This window comes from Quercus lobata, chromosome 6 (genome assembly GCF_001633185.2).
Source record: "Quercus lobata isolate SW786 chromosome 6, ValleyOak3.0 Primary Assembly, whole genome shotgun sequence".
NCBI lineage: Eukaryota > Viridiplantae > Streptophyta > Magnoliopsida > Fagales > Fagaceae > Quercus > Quercus lobata.
The window spans coordinates 8,455,799-8,478,105 of record NC_044909.1 but is presented as its reverse complement, the minus strand read 5'-3'; the positions used below and the strand labels follow the sequence as shown (position 1 = coordinate 8,478,105).

At 34.3% G+C, this 22,307-nt stretch overlaps 1 protein-coding gene and 1 long non-coding RNA gene across 4 annotated transcripts; one reads left to right on the top strand and one right to left on the bottom strand.

Annotated features, from left to right (window-relative positions):
• The first annotated feature begins 201 nt into the window (after nt 1-201).
• On the top strand, nt 202-15,544 carry LOC115994103. Of its 3 annotated transcripts, XR_004093120.1 has the most exons (7): nt 202-1,222; nt 1,415-1,631; nt 9,285-9,360; nt 11,423-11,584; nt 13,060-13,198; nt 15,059-15,231; nt 15,423-15,544. It is a non-coding gene; the product is annotated as an uncharacterized LOC115994103 (long non-coding RNA). The 3 variants fall into 3 exon arrangements; XR_004093121.1 differs by lacking the exon at nt 11,423-11,584 and having other exon boundaries at nt 203-1,222; XR_004093119.1 differs by lacking the exons at nt 9,285-9,360; nt 11,423-11,584; nt 13,060-13,198; nt 15,059-15,231; nt 15,423-15,544 and adding an exon at nt 3,173-4,637 and having other exon boundaries at nt 208-1,222.
• Nucleotides 15,545-16,261: 717 nt separating this feature from the next.
• On the bottom strand, nt 16,262-17,531 carry LOC115994102 (probable mediator of RNA polymerase II transcription subunit 37c). Its single transcript, XM_031118132.1, has 2 exons — nt 17,329-17,531; nt 16,262-16,645 (listed from the first exon to the last, which is right to left on the bottom strand). The coding sequence occupies exons 1-2, from the start codon at nt 17,495-17,497 to the stop codon at nt 16,455-16,457; spliced, it is 360 nt and encodes a 119-aa protein (XP_030973992.1). The 5' UTR covers nt 17,498-17,531; the 3' UTR covers nt 16,262-16,454.
• Between the last annotated feature and the right edge of the window lie 4,776 nt (nt 17,532-22,307).

The following is a 22,307-nucleotide window of genomic DNA, read 5'->3' as shown; positions in this document are numbered from 1 at the left end:
TTTAGAAAGTGTGATTCTCCTTTCTCCTATCTACTTGTTAGCTAGAACTTCAACATACGCTTTTCATGAAACTAAACTTCTTTTGTTTGAGAAAGTAGTTGACCAACTTGACTTGTTCATTTCTTATTTGCTTTCATCAACATACGGTTTTCATGAAACCTTGATTAATGCTTTATTTAAGTGTCATGAAAAGCAACTGTTGAAGAAAGCAAATAAAGAAATTAAGTGGCAAATCAAGTTGATGGGGTACAGTTGGATATATATATATCTTGCTTCTTGCTTCCACTTACAAAAGAAAAAAAAATCTCATTCCTCTCTTGCTTTTCCTCTTATAACCGAGTTTGTATTGCTCAGATTCTCATTTTCCTTACTCAAAATATTTTTCTCTCTCAAGAAAAAAATCCCAACAAAACCCCCACCATTTTGAAGCAAATCTCATTACTTTCCAACCATTAATTTAGGTAAATCTTATTCTTAAGCTCAGTACTCTACAAGTTTTTTGATGGAGGGTACCTTCCTCTATTGTTTGCCTCGACTCCTGTGACCATTATGTATTTATGAAACTATGGCTACCAAAAGAAGTACAAGTATGAACTAGACAACAAAGATTCTACTCATAAATTGGTGGAGGTAGCCTCTGATCTAAGCATCCATCGTGTCCTAGGTGTTGCTCTACTTTACACTGAGCTTGTCCATGGAAATTCCCCTATATTCATTCACTATGTTGCGAATGTACTACCTTTACACTCAGTTCTTGTCTTTGTTTCAATCAAGTATCCAACCATTAGCATAGTCGCCCCAGAGGAACGATTTTTGTTTGAACGAATAGAGCATTATGAGCTAGGCATTTTCCGATGTATTGTGAGGTATGGATATAAGGATTCAAGATTTGAATGGGAGTTTTTTAAGGAGATGTTGGTGAATCAATTGAAGGAGTTCATACGAAATGATGTGCTCAAGCTTGATGAATTAGATGATAACAACAAAGTAGAAAAGATTGATGAAGAAATGATGTAAAGAGAGGTGGGAACTGTGGATGATGCACTAATATTTGGAGATGTTTATCAAATAGGTAAAAATGAAGTGATGGATTCAAAGAGGTCTAGCTTTTCGAAGAAGTTAGCTATAAACTATGTCTATAATTGGTTGATGTGTAAGACAGGCAGATGAAGTTTTCATGATTCCTCGCAGGCGTCTTCTCAAGGTGGGAATGACTTATAAGGTATAGAGATTTTAATCAATTTGTTGAGATTTTGATAAAATGAATTGAATCTCACACAACAATTTTCTGATCAATTTACTTGTTTATTTTTATATATTATAGCCACAACATGTTATGGAACCGATAAATTTGAATTTCCATCTATCAACTTGTTTGCTATAGCTAATGATAAAATTTGGAATGGTGGAGTAGCATGTGGGAGATAATACTTGGTGAAGTGCATTAGTGGTTCAGTAAGAGATGCTTATGATCAAAACCAGACAATTCAGGTCAAGATTGTTGATTATCTTGGTGGAATACCGTCTCCCCCTTCAGCTTTCAACACCACCACGGTTTTATCCAACACAACTTTTGGGTCCATTACAAATTTAGCTACTTCTTCTCTCTCTATCAATATTGAATATCAACCGTAAGTTTCTTCAATGTCCCTTCTTTGTTTTTGTTTTCTTATTTCCTAATATGGGTGTCATTATAACCAATATAAATATTCCATACCTTGAAATTTATTCCTTATTTCTTTTGAAAGTTCAAATAGTGTATAAAACACTATGAACGTTTAGACCCCCAATAACAAAATTACCAATTCAAGCTTTATGACAAACAATAAGTGTGCGGAACATGAATAAGCTTAATACAGAATTGATAAACAATCTAAACCAAATAAAATCACATCCACAACAGAAATTAAATGGCAAAGATTAAGGGAAGAGAGATGCAAACACAAGGACAACACACGATGTGTTATCGAAGAGGAAACCGAAGCCCTCAGCGTAAAACCTCTCCGCCACCCTTCAAGCGGTAAGTAATCCACTAGAAAATGTAGTTGGGATACATGAACAGCAATAGACCCCCCCAGCCTAATCTACCCAGTGTACCTAAGCCCTCCAAGCTTCTTGCTCCAACGAGGTTGCGTTGAACCTATTTCTTTTCTAACTTCCCAGATTCCGCTACTTGACCATAGCATCAACCAATGTGAAATCGGTTCCTTCCTAACTGCTTCCCAAAGCACCAAACAGCCCTCTCACAAAAATGGATATGGTGAGAAAAGGTTTTGGTAATAAGCCTCTTAAGGATTTAACAATGAAAAGGAAGAGAGTTGAGGAATTTGAAGAGTCTCTTAATGAAGATTAGGGATGAATCAATCTTGTTTTTCTCTAGGGTTTCTCTCTCAAAATTCTCTCTGGAAGCTCTCTTTCTTTCATGGGTATAAGGGGTATTTATACTGGGGTGAGAATGGAATGTGAAGAGTCAGGTTTTTCAAAATAAGGCCGGCTCGCGGCTTGACTGAGTCGCAAGTTCCAGCTGCGAGGTAACTGAACGACCAGTTGTCCTATTTTGTCCTGTAGTGCTCCAGCTAGCATGACGCTTCAACTTCTGGCATGCCTGGCAAGTGTGCAATTCTAACGGCTTGCAACCGCGAGTCACCCGTGAGATCCAGTCTCGAGTCCCTGTTTTTCTTGCACATTCTTGAGCATTTCTTTACACTATCTCACTCACTACCCTTACAAGAATCCCACCTAAATACAGGGTTACTAATTGTTGAAATACAAGCAAATTTGGCCCGGAATAAAGCCAACAAGATGGTTGATTAAATTCAACCTTACATCTTTCTTTCTCAGTTCGAGTAAGATATGAATCTAAAATCTACTTTAATTCCACCTCAACCTTTATTCCTGAGCTAAAGTTAAGGATGAATGAACTTTTAATTGCTCTAATGCAATTCTGTATTTTTACTTAAAATTTGTGTTATTGACTATCAACTGCTTGTTCAATAATTGTATCATGAATTTAACATATGTTTCCTCTTTCTCATATTAGGAAAATAAGAGAGGTAGAAAACATATATCTAAAATGAGATTCTTGTTTTTGTTGTCCCTTAATTCCTATAAGAGATTTTTCTTTTTCTTTTTTGGTTTAATTAATTTTGAAATATTGCAATATTTTCTGCAGGGTATGATATGTGGGAAATAACATGACTTGGACATCAATTCATATTCAACTTGGTTTGTTGGACTGAGTTTTAAACAAATTTCTTTAAGGCTGCTATATAGAAATTTGAAATGGTTTTTCATGCCATTAGCAAACTAAAGTTGAAAGAAAATCACAACAAACTTATCAAAATCTCTAGACCTCATAATTCATTCCCACCTTGAGAAGACGCTTGCGAGGAATCATGAAAACTTCATCTGCCTACCTCACACATCTTTTCAACCAATTACAAGCATAGTTTATAGCTAACTTCTTCAAAAAGCTAGACCCCTTTGAAGCCATCACTTCATTTTCACCTATTAGATAAACAACATCCCCAAATTTTAGTGCATCATCCATAATTCTCATCTCTCTTTGCCCCATTTCTACTTCGTTGTTATCAGCTAATTCATTAGGCTTGAGCACATCATTTTGTATGAGCTCCTTCAATTGATTCACCAACATCTCCTCAAAAAACTCCTACTCAAATATTGAATCCTCATATACATACCTTACAACTCATCGGAAAATACCTAGCTCATAATGCCCTATTTGTACAAACAAAAAGCGTTCTTTTGGAGGGACTGTGCTAATGATTAGATACTTGATTGAAACAAAGACAAGAACTGAGTGTAAAGCTAGTACATTCGCAACATAGTGAGTGAAGGGAAAATTTCATAAACAAGCTCAGTGTAAAATAGAGCAACACCCAGGACACGATGGATGCTTGGTTCAAAGGCTACCTCCACCAATTTATGAGTAGAAACTTTGTTGTCTAGTTCATATTGTACTTCTTCCAGTAGCCATAGTTCCATAAATACATAATGGTCACAAGTGTCAAGGCAAACAATAGAGGAAGGCACCCTCCATCAACAAACTTATGGGATACTGAGCTCATGAATAAGATTTACCTAAATTAATGGTGGGAGCGTAATTAGATTTGCTTCAAAATGGTGGGGGTGTTGTTGGAGATTTTTTCTTGAGAGAGAAAAATATTTTCAGAGAAAAAAATAAGAGTTTGGGCAATACAAACTCGGTTATAAAAGGAAAAGTAAGAGAGGAATGAGGTTTTTTTTTTTTCTTTTGTAAGTGGAAGCAAGAAGCAAGAAGCAAGATATATATATACACACACAACTATACCCCCATCAACTTGATTTTCCACTTAATTTCTTTATTTGCTTTTCTCAGCAACTACTTTTCATGACACTTAAATAAAGCATTAATCAAGTAAGGGGCAACAAATTTCTAAAAAAAAAAAAAAGGTTATGGGCAACAAATAGATAGGAGAAATGAGAATCACACTTCCTAAATGAGATACAAATTTTTGATATTTTTTGATGAAATAATATTCATTTTATACACTGTAAGGACACTATTTGTAACGACCCGAAATGATATTGGGTTCGCACGTAAAAAGGCCCAAACAATATCATTTATAGAGTGTGGGTTTGAAAGGCTAGGCCTTGGTCACCAGATAGTGTATTTTTCGTGGTGTTCATACATAGTTAAATCGTGTTCGCTCTAGGAGTCTTTCTCCTGGAAGCGGGCTGGGAGGCTCTGGTTTTTGGCCATTTTTCCCATCCCCCTTCCCCGGATTACTTACTTTTTCTTTTATACTAGCCTGTATCTCTTATCCAACATCCATGTGTGGGTTCGATTTTCCAGGACTGATACTTGTCCCATCAGCCCATACCCAGAGTGGTTGGGGGTGGTTGTAAAAGCTGAAGAGTGTGGCTCTGTCAGATGCAGAGTTTTGAATGGCAGTAAGGGCAGCTTTCCCTTTGTCCTTGGTTGTTATACTATCCAGCGTACCCTTCTCTATTGACCTAGATATTTTAGATTTTTTCCCAAACTGTTCCTATATCGTTTTTGCCCTTTCTTCCAGGGAGACCTCGGATATGCCGGGGACAGAATCATCCTCGGCTGTGTCTCAAGACTATTTGGACTTTTATTACCTATCCTCAGTTATAACCTTCCTCGGCTCGGGCCTTGGGCCCCAACGTAAAAATGGGGCAGGGCCACAAATTATTGGACCCCACAATAGCCCCTCAAAATCCTGTTGTCCGACCTCTTGGTCGGAGAGGAGGGTTTTGGTAATACCACGCCTTTATTGCGGTCTGCTTAGATCTGCCTTTCATTAATGCGGGTGTCTCTTCATCTATCCAGGAAACATACCAGGCTACGAGACATTCCTCTGAATTCATTCATGATGTGTTCCTGCCGCTTCATTATCCGAAACGCGCCTTTAATGATTTCCCTTTACGAGACCATTTAAATTCAACGGTTATTGACGGCGTGGGGAAGTGGAGTGGACATATTCTCATTTACAGATTTTCTTGGAAATTTAGACAGATTAAATGCCTCCCGTTTTGCCCTTCATATAAGAAGGAAAGCAAGAGGTTACCTCCCTCACACAGAGACCTTTCAATCCTTTTAAAGTCTGAATACCCTTAGCCTCCCCCAGAGTATCCCTTATCCACTCGCTTACACCTTGGATTGTGATACGTCCAAGACAGGAGCGGGAATGAAGAGACCATACCCTTCCCAGAAATGCTACGTTCTTGTGAAGCTCAGAATGGCTCGGTCAGGGCAGGGATGGCAGAGATTCAAGATACTTCTCATCCTCCTTTCAGCCAAAATCTGAAGCAAGGGCATGTCGCGTCAAAATTTTGGCACGACTGAGCTGGGGTCACCCATTATCAGTACCAGCCGCTCTCTTATGAGCATAGCTAACATGGCACCAGCGTGTTAGGAGTCAGGACTGACGCAGGGACAAAGTATCTCTGCTTCTTCCTCTCTTCCTTCACTGGTGCCTCCTTTTACCTCTCCTTCTTCTTCTTTCCCATCACCAAATCCATCCTGGTGCTTTTCCTTCTTCCTCTTCTTCTCCTCTTCCACCTAAGAAGGTCCTCCTCTCAATATGGGCGCCACTGAGGCAGAATTTGGAAAGACTTGGGAGCAGAGCTTACAAAAATTTCTGGTTGTTTATTTGTTTGTTTGTTTGTTTGTTTTTTTTTTTTTTTTTTTTTTTTTTTTTTTTTTTTTTTTTTTTTTTTTTTTTTTTTTTTTAATTCGTTTTCTATATAGGCTTGTTTAAACCCTTCATTGTACGCTGTAATGCCTCTTTATATTAATAAAAGTCATCATGCTTTATTTCGTATATCTTATCTCTTCTTTTTGAAATGGTTATGCCGTGAATAGACGTACTACCCTGTGACTTCTTTTTTATTTTTGTACTATGAACGATGCTTAGGGCCGAAATCTTAGTCAATAAAAAGACCTTGCTCTGTACTTATTGAAACTATCCGACATAATAAGGCCGATTTGAACAAATGATGCTTAGGGCTGAAATCCTTACTAAGAAGAAAAGGAAAAGATATTATGATGAGTTTATTAGAGCTGTCTGGCATAATAACGCCAACCTAAGAAAACAATATTTTGGACCGAAATCCTTTACCAAGAAAAAAGATGTCATGATGAACTTATTAGAGGTATCGTGTACAATAAGACCAACCTGAAAATGGGTTGTATACCCCAAACTTGAGCGAGGTGACGGCTGAATGCTCGATGCCGACATGAAAATGGGTTGTATACCCCAAATTTGAACGAGGTGATGGCTGAATGCTCGATGCCATGTAGGAAGTAATCATCCAAGGATATATAACCCAAAATGTACAGCCCCTGTTGGTCGCTGTGTAATAAGGCGTTTCGCCATCTTCCTAATAACTTTCATAACCTTAACCTTTTCTGGTATTTGGTCCGGGGACTGAGTGACTTAGAATTCTTCTTAAGTAGCTGACTTCTTCATAGGTTTGAGTCCGAGGACCATGCAATACCTTGGTTCTGTCCAAAACTTGATTTGTAAATAGTTGGTTTCCCCATAGGTTTGAGTCCGAGGACCGTGCAATACCTTGGCTCTGTCCAAAACTTGATTTGTAAATAATTGGTTTCCCCATAGGTTTGAGTTCGAGGACCATGCAATACCTTAGTTCTATCCAAAACTTGATTTTTAAGTAGTTGGTTTCCCCATAGGTTTGAGTCTGAGGACCATACAATACCTTGGTTCTGTCCAAAACTTGATTTTTAAGTAGTTGGTTTCCTCATAGGTTTGAGTCCGAGGACCATGCAATACATTGGTTCTGTCAAAAACTTGATTTTTAAGTAGTTGGTTTCCTCATAGGTTTGAGTCCGAGGACCATGCAATACCTTGGTTCTGTCCAAAACTTGATTTTTAAGTAGTTGGTTTCCCCATAGGTTTGAGTTCGAGGACCATACAATACCTTAGTTCTGTCCAAAACTTGATTTTTAAGTAGTTGGTTTCCCCATAGGTTTGAGTCCCATAGGTTTGAGTCCGAGGACCATGCAATACCTTGGTTCTGTCAAAAACTTGATTTTTAAGAGGTGCTGCTTCTCAGACTAAAAGGGTTAGTGTTTGTATTTTATAGCCGAATCTGGCAATACCCAGTTGACATTGGGACTTGAAAGTTCAATTAGTGTATAAAACACTATGAACGTTTAGACCCCCAATAAAAAAAATTACCAATTCAAGTTTAACATTAAACAATTAATATGTGGAATATGAACATAAGCTAAGTACAGAATTGATAAACAATCTAAACCAAATAAAATCACATCCACAGCAGAAATTAAATGGTAAAGATTAAGGGAAGAGAAATGTAAACACAAGGACAACATAACGATGTGTTATCGAAGGGGAAAAGAAGAAATATGTTTGGCGTTACATCGTTGGAGTAGGAGCTTGGAGGGCTTAGGTACATTGGATAGATTAGGATTGGAGGGTCTTCTGCTATTCATGTATCCCAACTATACTCTTAAGGGAAGAGAAATGTAGTTGGGATACATGAACAGCAGAAGACCCTCCAATCCTAATCTATCCAATGTACCTAAACCCTCCAAGCTCCTACTCCAACGATGTTACGCCGAACATATTTCTTCTTTTCCTTACCGGATTCCGCTTCTTAATCATAGCATCAACCAATATGAAATTGGTCCCTTCTTAACTGTTTCCCAAACACCAAATGGCTTTCTCACAGATATGGGTATTGTGAGAAAATGTTTTGGTAATATACCTCCCAAGGATGTAACAATGGAAAGGAAGAGAGTAGAGGAATTTGAAGAGTCTCTATGTGAAGATTGTGGATGAGTCAATCTTGTTTTTCTCTAGGGTTTCTCCCTCAAAATTCTCTCTGAAAACTCTCTATATTTTGTGGGTATAAGGGTCTATATATAGTGGGGTGAGAAAGGAATGCGAAGTGTCAGTTTTTCCCAAACAAAGTGGTCTGGCTACTTGGCCTCGTGACTGGACTGAGTCGCGAGTTCAAGTCGCAAGCTAATGGCCTGGCCAGCCTGGGATTTTTGTCCTGTAGTGCAACAGCTGGCATGACGCTTCAACTTCTGGCATGCTTGGCACGTGTGCAACTTCCGGCGGCTTGTAAGCTGCGAGTCACCCGCGAGATCTAGTCGCGAGTCCCTACTTCTTTGTACAATCTTGAGCATTTCTTCATACTCTCTCACACACTACTCTTACATGATTCCCACCTAAATACAGGATTACTAATTGCTAAAATACAAGTAAATTTGGCATGGAATAAATCTAACAAGATGATTGATAAAATTTAACCTTACAGGACTTATTGATCAAAACCCAGTAACAGAATGCTAATAATGAATGATTGGAAAGGATAAAAGAAGAAACTTCAAGTCTGCAACACTTGCATTGCATTGTTGATCTTACTGAAAATCCAAAGGAGTAGAAAATCTAATTGCCAATAATAAATTTAAGATCGCTGAGCTGTTTAATTTCATTTGCATTTGTTGTAACTCAAATAGATTTTACATTTTTAGTCAAATTTGATTGTTAAGATACAATTTCAATAAACTTGTCTGAATGTCATATTCATTGGCATCCCTGGTGTCTTTTATATGTTGTTTTAATCTGATGGATGTTTGTGGGGGTGCTTATGATATTGCTATTAAAGCTTTGCATTTTCTGACCTGTTTCTTTTATTAGTCAACTCAAATTACCAGCATTGGATTTAATTTGTTAATAGGAATTGTATTTTTTTTGTTGCAGGCAGCAGCAGCTATGTGTGTAGGAATGGGCAGCTTCTCTGATCCTTTTGAGGCACAGGGGCTTGCGCATTTTCTAGGTTTGATTATATACCATTTATCTTACATGAAGACACGTGCCTTCACCCCCCCCCCCCCCCCTCCCAATTTGGAACAGAAAGACAAGGATTTTCAATTAGCTTCAAGATCCCTGTGAATGATTTTGTTAGCCTGATCGCATCTTTTAATGTTGAAAGCTGACATCATCAATAGGGAAATCTCCTGTTTTAGATTTACCATATAGTTTTCATTTTTCCCGGATAAGAAGTTAGATTAATTTTATTTAAATCGATTGGAAGGTAAGTGGGGCTTGAATCCAATACTTTACTGATTCATACTTCAGACAGTGAGTGACTAGAAGCTTATGAACATTAGATGCTTATTTGGACTTAAATTAAAACTTAACACAGTGTTTGGGGTGAAGAAATTGTTAAATATAAAGAATATTGCAAATGATGAGATTTTCATCCCCATCATTTAAAATCCCATAATTTATAAATTTCCTTGTTTGGCTGTAATCTTTGTAGAAAATTTAAAATGATGGAAATTTTAAATTTTAAAGTTTGGACATGCCAAGTACCTTGTATCACAATTGACAATTTTTAGTGTTTCCAACAGTGATGTCTAGGTTCACATCCCCCCCTCCCCAGCTATCTAAATTATCAAAAAAAAAAAAAAGTTTGGACATAATCAAAATTTGTATACAACTATATTACTTAGCAGTTAGCACCTTAATTGAACTCAAGTGTAAAATTATGAGACATTTTTTTTTTGGGAGAAGATTATGAGACACATTATATAATGTATACTCTAGCCCAAATTACTATTGGACCTCATTATGATAAAGTGGGGAGTTAGGGGGGTTGATAGATACCATGGGTGACTGATGAGCCACCAAAAATTTTCACAAGTCCACCACCAAGACTTATTCATGCGGCTTCACCAAATTGCAAAAAATTTATTAAATTCTTAGATTTTTAAAGAACTAAAAAAGAATAGTATACTACCAAGACTCTAATTTATTTTTATCATTAAGTAGTTTATCTCTTTTAAAAAATATAAAAATATAATAAATATAAAATTTTCCAAGTTTTTAAAAATAAAATCAAGCTAGCTGGCTGTAATTCCTGTGGATATGAACATAGACGGTTTAAAAAATAAAGAAAAGGTTGTACTCCTACCATCTATGTCACCGGGTTCTTTTGAACGTTTCAATTGGGACTATCGCTCACAACTTTTTTATTTTAATTTGTATAGATTAATATTAGATTAATCAAAAAATATTATATAGTAAGCGTAAAATAAAAACTGCTTCATGTAAGATTGTAGGTAAATTAATATTAGATCAATCAGGACTCTAATTTATTCCTATCTCTAACTCATTGTTATCAAAAAGTAAATGTATCTCTAAAAAAAAAAATGAAATAAAAAACTGCAAATTAATATTAAATTAATCAAGACTCTAATTCATTCATATCTCAAATTCAAAAAATCAAAACTCTAATTCATTTTTATCTCTAATTCATTGTTATCATAAAATAAGTGTATCTCTATAAAAAAAAAAAAAAAAAATTGAAATTAAAACTACAGATTAATATTAATCATGACTCTAATACATTCACAACTAACGGAACTAAAAAAAAAAATACATGCAACTAACGCAAGAACACAGACTCACAAAATTCAAACACATGAACAAAACCAAAGCACAAAAAAGTAATCCTAAAACATAACAAAAACCTTTGCACACAACAACACAAAATAAAACCCAAATTAAATCACACCCATACTATCAAAAAATACACACCCAAATTAAAAGTGAACATCCAACTATTTGAAAGGTGGTGTCGTTGCAGGGACCTGCTCTTAGAAAGGTTAGCTTCAATTTCTTCATTTTTTTTTTTTTAATGTTATATCTCTCTGTATATGTGTGTATTCGTGTTTAATTGTTGATATAATTAAGTTTCTATTTTATTTTTCTTTCTTCATATTGCTTGGTTTCTGAAAAATTAAGAAAGGGGTACAAATTTCTGAAATTTGAACTTTGATTTAATTTTTTCACCTTCTAATTCAAAAAAAAATTTCATCTTTATTTGTTTTTAGCTATTAAATTTTTTTAGGTTCTTGCAAGGAGAGTCGAGAATCAATATACTTGGAAAGGGTTTGGTGCAATCCCTATAGCCTTAAAGGAACTCAAGGTTAAGGCCTACAAAATTTTACATCATGCCCACAAATAGTCAAATAGGGTAAATCATAACCCAACAGGTACAACTTTTTCCTCTTTGTAACAATTTGGGTTTTGAGAAATTGTTTTAGGTATTTTAATCAGGACTCTACTTCATTGTATCATCAAGTAAGTGTATCTCTATACTTAAAAAAAAAAAAAAAAAAAAAAAAAAAAAAAAAATCTAATAACAATCTAGCTAATAACATTAACTATTTTTTTTGGGATAAAGTATTAAAAAAAAAAACTAATATGTAATTAACCTAAACTAGTTTTTCATTCTCCAACTTATTGTACAATTTTTTTATTTAGGCTTCCATTTTTCTACCTACAATCATGTAGGTATGTATTTTTTACTCTAATTTTTTATTATAATAAATTAAATACGTTTTATGTATTTGTTGCCTTTTGTTTAAGCTAATTTCCTTATATTTTATATAATTGATATGTTAATGGTTTGATCCAATTTAATTATTTTGTTGTCCAATATATATGTAGGTTGTCGTAGTAAATTCCAATCATAGACTATTAAATTTACATACAATTTTGCAATGGCACCTTCTTTTTTTTTCTTTTTTCTTTTTTTTAAGGTTTGTCAAAAATGATTTCAAGCATCCTAAGAAAGGTTCGTAATCTAGATGTAGAACTTTGCAATTTTTTTTTTTAATTAGAACAAAGGTTTTATTCCTCGAATAGTTCTATCTTTAAAAAGTGGCTAATTTTATGTTACTTTGTCTAAAGATATTAATCATTAATATTATTGTTAACAATACTGCAAATCACTTATATTATTGTAGATTCATTAGATATAAGATTCATATGCAAATAGTTTGATACATGTAACTACAAATGATATTATAGCACAATTGGTATGTTAGAAAGTGATTTTGTATTAAGGTGTTATCATTTTATATTTGATGGTTGTTATAACAATTTATTCCTTTTGTCATAATAATTACTTATTTGGTTATAATAATTATATATATTCTACAACTTTTAACATAAAACCGTGCAACGCACGGGCCTTCAACTAGTATATATATAAAAGAAGAGACATCATCGTATGAGGGTCTAAGGTTTTGCCAAGTAGCACACTCCTTTAAAAGGAAAAGTAAATTCTTGCCATTTTCTAAAAAAAAAAGAAAAAAAAAAAAAAAAACTCTTCGTTTTTTGAATGACTCTTCGTTTCACTAAGCTTCAAGTAATAGATAGTTAATGACTCTTTCTTTTCTGAATTAACCACACTCTCCAAAGGATTTAAATTGACCATCGGTTCTTCAGCTTCCTTGTTTTTTAACTTTCATATGTTTAGTTTTCCAATTCCCAAAACATACCGCGCCATCTTTTTTTCTTTTTCTTTTTTGAGGAACACACCACGCCTACTCGTCTTCGTCTGTTACCATATGCATTTTGTTTTTACTTTTGCTTTGCTTATGTTGCTATTTGCTAAGATTATAATTATTTGTTGTATAGTTTACTCAAACTGAAATAACATGTTGTCTTATTGTGTTCCTAGGAAATATTATCTTCATCTCCTGAAATTTGTGCTGGATTCAAGTGCAAAAGAATCTTCCATGGAAGCACATGTTCATTCACATGAATTGGTAATCAAAAATATTCCCCATCTTGCAGATACCTGCCCATAGTCCTTTAAGGTAATTATCGTCTCTCTCTCCCTCTGGGTACCAAGATGTTCCTTTATTACATGTACTTTTTATTGGCTAATTATGATTCGTATGGCCTTTTGGGGTAGCATAATATTAAATTATGCATTTTACTAATTATTTGTGTCTAACATTATGGTGCCACATCTTCCAAATTTTTTTTTTTTTTTTGAGCAGATAGTTAATTTATCCAAGACACTTCAAATTATCCAAGACCCCTTAAAACCACAATCAGATTAACCTAGGTAATTAGCCAAGTGATTACTTAGTCCAAATTACAAGTCTAGGTTATCACAATCAAACAATCATATCATGCATAGCATCGGAAAGATAAGTAACACAACGATATGATAACCTAGGAAAACCAAACCGGTAAAAAAACCTGGGGAGGATTTAACCTAGCTATCCTCAAGGTAAAAGGCAAATCCACTAGAAAGAATCGAAGTTCATACAATAAGACTTACAAGCCCCCACGCTCGACTTCTTATTACTACCCACCAGCAGAACTTACTGACACAACCACATGCAAGCTCCGAATCCACGGACTCCTTCTTTCTTTGGCCTTTGCAAAACACAAACACCCCCGTTTGTGACTTTGAAATCCCACTCAAAGGTTTAGCAACACAAACTCTCATGTTTGTGACTCCAAGACCACCCTTGAAGGTTTAGATCATCAACACCTTTGATGACAAGAAAAGACAGCAACTTCTACAATACCGGATCTTGAGATTCTTCAAGGAATAACACCGGTAGAAGACATAAGAGAGCTTTTAGGTACAAAACCCTAGATCTACAAAAGAGGAACAAGATGCACTCTAATCTCTCTAAAAAACTCTCAAAACCCCACCTAGGGTTAGCTTATAATTTCCTTTAAATACTGGAAAAAACGGCTCGTGATTTGGGCTTCAAACGAATAAGTTATGGCCTTTTTACGTTTGCTGATTTTGCTAAAATTTTGGATCAATCGAACCAACCAGCTTGTAACTCATTTGTTTTTATCCCAAACTTGAGTTTTTTATCTTGGGCTTCAATGTAGACCATTCTAAACTAATGAGACCTAGTTTTTGTCATGTTTTGTCATGGTTTGCCAACATTACAAACTCAAAACCTAATAGTTTAGGTTTGCTTTTGTTTTTTTTTTTTTTTAACGGGTCGGGTATGGATAATATCCATACCCTACTCGATTAAACTCTATCCATTAAGAACCGAGTATTACCCAAAACATTTGGATCGAGTAGGGTTGGATATTCATTACCCAATGGGTATGGCCATCCCTAACTGTGATTACATGTATTCTTCCGCATTTTGTTTGAATTAGCTTGACTTTGTTGACGTAGCATGAAATATGAATTATGTGTAATACAACTACTTGCTGCGGAATATCACTTTGCGAAGTATAGGATTGAATCTAATAGTTATATAACAGGAAATGTGGGTTGAATTGTATAAAATCAGGGAAGATGTCTGACTTCCTTTCATTCTTTGCAAGACAACAAATATTATTAGGTGAAGCTTATTCTTGTGTGACTTTTAAGAATTGGTGTTTTCCTTACTAGGATTCATCTTATGTTCTTGGGTTGGTTCATGTGTGAGTTGCAATGACAATGGCTTAGAGCATCCACATCAGATGTGTCAAATGTGCCAAATGCCAAATATTTGGTACATTTGGCACACCAAACACAAAAACGGAGCTTTATCAAATGTGTTAAATGTGTCAAATTTTGTCAACATGCTATAGTACCATTGCATTTTGACATGGCACGGACTCAAATGGCATTTGTACTTTATTATTTTTTTATTATTCATCTTTCTCTCTCATCCCACTCAGCCACTCCATCTCCACTTCTCCAGATCCTGCTTTCTCTCCTCCCTCTCTATCTAATCCCCCTCTCTCGAGTGAAGGATGGGTTCCGAAGTGGGTATATTCTGGCGTGGGTCAGATGACGGTGTGGGTCATAGGTATGGCGGCATGGTGGGTCACGGCGAGCTGGGTCGCAGTGACGTGGGTCGGGCTCACGGCAGAGGTGAGTGGGTTTTGATGGGTGGGTTCAGATGGGGTTTGGGGTGGTTTCCTTCATCAGTTTTTTTTTTCCCCTTTTGTTTGCTCTCTCCTCTCTGTTCAATCTCTTTGGTTGTGTTTGATGTGGGTTTTGCTTTTGGGTTTGTTTGATTTGCCGTGCCGATCTCTCTGTTTTTTTTTTTTTTTTTTTTCAAGGTGGCGCTGGTGAATGTGGGTTTGTGCCGATGGTGACTAGTCAATGTTGTTGTGACAGTGGTTGTTGGTAGCTGTTGTTGTGGCAGTGGTGGATGTGTTGTTGTTGTTGTTGATGGTGATGAGAGGGAGGAGATAATATATTATTTTAATGTGTAGTAAATATTATTTTAATGTATAGAATTGAATGATAGAACATTTGATAAATGAGATATTGTAAAATGAAGTGGTAAAATAATAAAGTAAGCTTTTGGTATGTCAAAATAACTTTTTTTTGGCAACATCTGTTACGAATGCTCTTATTGCCCTAAATTGAAATCTTGCTGGCCCACAAGGTAAAAATATTATAATAGTGAGGTATTGACAGTTCTTTGCTAAGAGATGTTTATGCTATTGCTGGATTTATTATTTTGAATATGAAGTGAGGTCTCTTGATACCATAGTCAGTGAGGAGTTCTTTTTTTCTTTTTTCTTTTTTTTCAATGAAGTATTATTAACCTTTTGCTTTATTAAAGACGTAAATGTGTCAGGCTCAACCTTGAATCAAAGTTAACATTTATTCTATTACTTTCATCAGAATTGGCAATTATTTATTCTACTTTGAAGCACACTTTTTTAAATGATAGGTGAAGCGTTTGAAAAAAAATTAAATACGCGAAGAAATTCTACTTTGAAGCACACTTTGGCAATTATCTAATGGATGATTCTCCATTAGATATACGCGAATAAATGTCAACTAAATTATACATTTGTGGTATAATTAGAGGGTTTTGAATTTGCTGAATAATAAGTAAAAGAATTAATTCATTGCAGGAACAGAAACAATTACCATCTCTATTTTTTTCGGATAAACAGCTACCATCGAAATCATATCAGGAACAAAAACAAAAAACAATAACTATCTTTTTTTTCTGGATAAAAAGTTACCATCTCTCAACTGGTGCTACATGATCATTGATCAAAATTTCAATCTCATCAGATATACTACCCTGGCTTGCATGGCCATGGTGCTGGTTGGCAATGGCAGCTCTCAAATTACCATCTTTCTGTCATTAAAATGTTGAAATTATGGTCGATTGATAACTTTGCCATAACCTTCTTCATGTGATCATCATCTTCAACCTTATAACTCTTTGCCTCCTGGACCATTCTCTCAACCTCTTCATTGGACGGTCTCCACTTATCATTGGCAATATCGATCTTCCCTTTCACACCAGTGGTCTTCTCTGTCATAGAAACATTCAAGATATCAGCGATATCAAGATCAAAACAAACTATTAACTTTCCAACACCCCTGGGTGCTGGAGGAATGCCAGAAACCACAAATTGTCCCAACATGCAGGTTGTTATCATATGCAAGTAATAAAAATATTAAGAAGTATACAAATCCAACCATTATTATTATTATTATTATTATTATTATTATTATTATTTTCTGAATAAATCCAACCATTATTTAATTTCCCTTTTCCCATGCACGTAGTATAGTAGTAAAAAACATTTAAATTTACAAGTACAATATAAATTACCTATAACGAATATAAATCTTTTAGAAGAAATTCCCAACCCAAACAAACAGATACAGAAACTCTTTCATACATTTTAAGAAATTGGCCTTTCAAGCTATTAAAAAAATAAGTAACTACTTAACTTTTTTAATACAGTCGTAAATTATTAATTCACATAATATTTCTAAATTATATTCTAATTTCATCAAAATCAATCCTCAAAATAATTTTTTTTTTAAACCATAAACAAAGGTTATGTACGTTGGGATCATAATTTTTTTTTTTTTTTTTTTAAATAGAGCCCACGAAAAACTGAGTTTGGTCAATTTTGTCAACTTGGAGAGTTGGATGCTGCTGAAAAAAAAAAAAAAAAAAAAAAAAAGTATGGAGATTTAGATTACCAAAGATAGTGTTGGTAGGGTTTCTGGCGACTTGGTTATTGGCAGCATCACCAATCAAGCACTCATTGCCAGTGAAGGCAACATAGGAAGGGGGTTTTGACAGTCCCACGCATGGATATAGCGTCCCCAGATCGATACCAACTTTCGGGCTTTCTCCTTTGCCAGCCATGAATACGGAAGACTCTTTCTCAACAGTCACTGAAAGCGATTCAGCTTTCAAACAAAGCGAGAGAGAGTCGAATAGTCTTATGTATGTAGGGATTCGGTTTTTTTTTTTTTTTTTTTTTGGGGGGGGGGGGGGGTGGGGGTGGGTATCCTTATGAGTAAAATTTTTAAGTTAAACTAGCCTCATTACACGCGCTTTGCGCGTGCGATGAGGCTTTTTTTTAGCAAAAAAAAGAACTGTGTTTTTTTTTTTTTTTTTTGATAGGAAAACTTAGTGTTTTTATTTTATATATATAATTTTTATTTTGACAATCTAATTTATAAGTGGATAAATCAATATGAAAATTAACAGGAAAGTTGTCTTATTTTTTAGGTAATATTTTAGTGGGAGTTAGAGTTGCATTTTTACCGAATTGTTTTCTAGTTTTGTCTCTACTTAAATATAGGGATGTAAAGACATTTTTGAACTAAAAAATGAAGAATCCAGATAGGAGAAGCTCCTTAAATAGTAGTATAGACTAGGGAAATATCTATATTTGAAAGATATTTCATTATTTCCCTTTAAAATAAGAGGAAAATCATTCTTTGAAATTTGAGCCGTGCAACTGCAAGGCAATTCGAATTCGACCATGTAAGCTTACTATAAAAATAAAATTAAAAAATACGTATTAATATTTGAAAAATTAAATAATAATAATAATAATAATAATGAGTTTACCTATTCTAGCTCTATCAGTTTTGGTGGCTTCTTCCTTATTTAATTAAATAATTTGGTGCCTTCATCATCACTTTAAATTTCTATAAGTTATATGTTCTATTTTTTCTTGAGAAACAGTTGAGGAAAATGAGCTTTTGCCCTTATTTTTTAAAATATTTAGCACAATATTTATGTTTTAAAACTATTAAGCACTATGTCTCTGTTTTGAAACTCGATTTTATGATTACCGAGTTCTAGGTAAGTTTTTGCAACGCTGAAGGAGCACCCATGACTTTTCCCAATTTAAAAAATCCAGCCAAAACTCGATTTTACTGAAATTGAGTTCTAGGGAAAAACTTACCTAAAACTCAATAATCATAAAATCGAGTTACATTGAAACTCGATTTTTAGAAAATCGAGTTTCAAAACAGGGACACGGTACTTAATAGTTTCATAATAGGGACAATTCACTGGATTTTTAAAAAAATAAGAACAAAAGCCCATTTTTCCCGAAATAGTTGTGTGTTCTAGGTCTATTCATATTAAGGTAATCATCACATTATTATAATCCTTTTTATGTTTCAGAGTATTCTAGATCCTAAATCTTTAATTAAAACCCAAGCTATGAAGTTTTAAGGGGAAAATGGGCATTTGCCCCTAATTTACAGGTGGAACTCAACTTTAGCAATGTTGAGTTCTATGCATATTTTACTACTTGAATTTTTTTTGAAAATTTAAGTGGAACTCAACATTTTTTATGTTGGGTTTCACTTAAAAATATGCATAAAACTCAATTTTGAGGATATCGAGTTTTACAGAAAACTCAATTTTGTTAAAGTCAAGTTTCAAAAGCAAGGGTATTTTGCTAAATAGTTTCAAAATATAGGCATTTAGCTGCATTGTTTGTAAATTAGGAGCAAATGTCCCTTTTTCCCAGTTTTGAGAGCCTTAAACACGTTATTCTTATTGCAAAGGCTACGTGTATTTCCATTTATTAGGATTATATTAGTGTTAGCAAAATTTCATATCAAAAGTTTCAAATGTGTATTTGCATCAATTTCCATGTATCTTATTCTTGTGAGTTGCATTCAATCTAGTCAATAGGGAAAAGAAAAGATGAAAGTTGAAGTTGTTGTGAATATCTTGGTTGAGCAAAGTATGAAAATGGCAAGCGAGGGAATTAAAATTGACTTGCTTCCTAGTAATTTTTCTTATTAGTATTTTTTCCAAATATGAAAATAGTCATTTAACCATTGATTTGTAACCATTTATATTAACGAAAAATAAACCCTAATCATGGTAGAACAAAGGTAGAGGCTCTTGTAAATTTAGAGTGAATTCTTTGTATTCTCACATACCTTCACCCTCCCTCTTCCGTCGATGAGAGGTAAATAACCAAAACAATGAGTGAAACCTAACCATACCTTCATGTCTTCATATGTGTGTATAGTATTTTTTTTTTTTTTTAATTTTCTATTGTGTTATCCATTGTGATTGAGATTTGAATTAACTTGTTTAAACACTAAATTAACTTAGAAAAATCAATAATAAGTCGTTGTAGGGGTCTAAACCTAACCAACACCATTAAAGTTTCAAGAGATTAGATTTGTTCAGGTTTCGATGATTCCCCATTAAATACATAAAGAGGTGTTAACTAAAATACAAGGCTCATGGCCTTAACTAGGTACTCAAAATTTGTACAATTTAGGTGTTAAGTTTTTTTTTTTTTTTTTTCTTATCTATATATATATATAACCAAAACTTCTGAAACTCCTACAATTTTCCACGTTAGTACAATATTAAAAAAATAATAATAAAACCAAAAAAAAAAAAAAACGTAATAAACCCGACACTCAAAAAAACATAAGCTCTGACATTCCCTTTCACAATGGTCTGTCATCCCCATGTTTTTCCTCAGTCCTCTACCAGCTCCTCCTCGATCAGACCCACCATACCCATAAACCGAAGCCTCGACCTCCTTCCTCAGACCATCAATTTGCCACAAACGACCCACATTCAACCTCTACAACCCGGAAACGGCCCCCCATTTGCCGTGGGTTTCATCAGCCCCAAGGCCACAGATAACCCACCATGCCCACCATACCCACAAACACACAAATCCACAAACATCAAACAGAGGTTGAGCTCCTTTCTCAGACCACCCATCTTCTTCCTCAGAACAGAGGTCGACCTCCTTCCTCAGAGCACCCACATGCAACCTCTACAACCCAAAAATGACGCCCCATTCACCGTGGGTCTCATCCAGCCCATGGCCCATCAACTATGTTAGTCGACAATACAACCAACCCAACTCGTTGAAACCGGCCCAAATGTATCTAATAAACAAATTTAATTAGAACTCTATAATATATTTATTTATTTATTGAATCCAAACTCTATAACTATTAGGACTCTATAACTATTATCTTATAAATAGTTGATTCTTATTAGTCTTCTTCTTTTTCTTTTTTTTTCACGGCTATTTAATTTCTAAGTTTATTGCTATTGCCTTTCTCATAATTCTTTTCCTCCATTCGAATTAGGGTTAAAGGTATGGTATTCGTTTACCTCTGTGATAATCTATGTACATCTAATTTCTAACTATTTTAGTTTAGTTATATCAGTTTTAGCATACAGCTTCATGATTTATTTTTTACCCCAGCCTATTTTGTATTCTAGAGTTGATGGAATTGTAGTTTTAGTTGTGTTTCTCTTTGTATCTTTGCAAACCCATGTAGCCAACCTTTCTGAAATTTTTACCCCAGCTTCATTGATTTCTATTTTGTATTCTAGAGTTGATTGAATCGTAGTTTTAGCTGTGTTTCTCTTTGTATCTGTAATTGAGTTTGTGCACACACTTAGATAATCAATTTGAATAGATATTAAAATGGTGATAATCCATTTGAATTTTTTTTTTGTGGAAACTGAGCTATGGTTTTGAATTTGTCTAGTGGAAACTAAGCGAGGTGGAGTTATCAGCTTGCTTCCTAATAATCTTAGCGAAATTGGTGTGGAGTACGTTGAGGTTAGTTATTCATTACATTGTTCATATTGAATTATATGTCTCTCTTTGATTAAGTGCACTTTGAGTTAGTCTATTTAGGAATAGTTCACTTCAAGTTAGTTTGTTTTGAATCAAGTTATTTTGAATCAATAGCATTGGAATATGAGTTAGACTTAGAAATTGAAAATTAGTCTCTTAAGGATTGTAATCACTTTAGTTTCTTATCCATCATTGTACTTGCATTGCAACAAAAAGTCTTCTTAAGTGAGTTATTTTGAACTTCTGCAAAATCAAATTTTAATCCATGAATCTAATGATCATTTAATGCTCTCTTCTAAAAGTTATGTTTGGTATTCATTTGCTGTTTTAAATCTGCTTTTATTCTTGGAGTTTTAATATCTTATTTTAACCTTATAAATATTTATCTATCTAATAATATAGTTTTTTTTTTATTTCCCCTGTGTATGTTTAATAGTTACAGCAAATATATGGTTGCTGTTTTAAATATGCTTTTATGCTTGGAGTTTTAATATCATTAAACGATTTCTTATTCTTTGACATAGTTGATGTTTTATGTTTTGATTGTTTCAAGTTCAGACTTAGAATAGTTTGGATTTCTTAGCTTTTTTTAAATTTTAGTTTAGTTATATCAGTTGCAGCTCCCTCCTTTTCTTAGCCACAACTCCTCTGGTTGATGTCAATTTTGATTCATGGTTTTTTTTTTCTTGAGTTTTTATCATCCAGGCATTGATTATTTTTTGGCCCCCTTTCTGGGCATTTGATTTTCAAGATAGACTTGAAGAATTTGGATCCTTTTCCGTTTCTGATGTTGGACGATTTTTTAGGTATGAAGAATTCCAATCTGATCTTTTTCAAGTTTCAATTTTATTTGATTGATATGGGTTAAAATTCAAATTGAAATTGGTTTAAATGGAACAGAGCCTCAAAGTTATGTTTTAATTATATGTCTTCAATTAGGTTTTCTATCGATTTAGGGATTTCAAATTATATGTTTTAATTATGTCTTCAATTATATGCCTCTAATGGTTTTTTTTTTTTTCTGTGTTTTTGAAAGGCCTAAGAGTCGGCCTGATGATATTTATTTTGGCTGAA

Coding starts and splice junctions, on each gene's coding strand:
- LOC115994102 (XM_031118132.1), bottom strand. CDS start 17,497: ATGGCTGGCAAAGGAGAAAGCCCGAAAGTTGGTATCGATCTGGGGACG. Junction 16,646..17,328: donor CCCTACCAACACTATCTTTG/GTAATCTAAATC, acceptor TTTCTATGACAG/AGAAGACCACTGGTGTGAAA.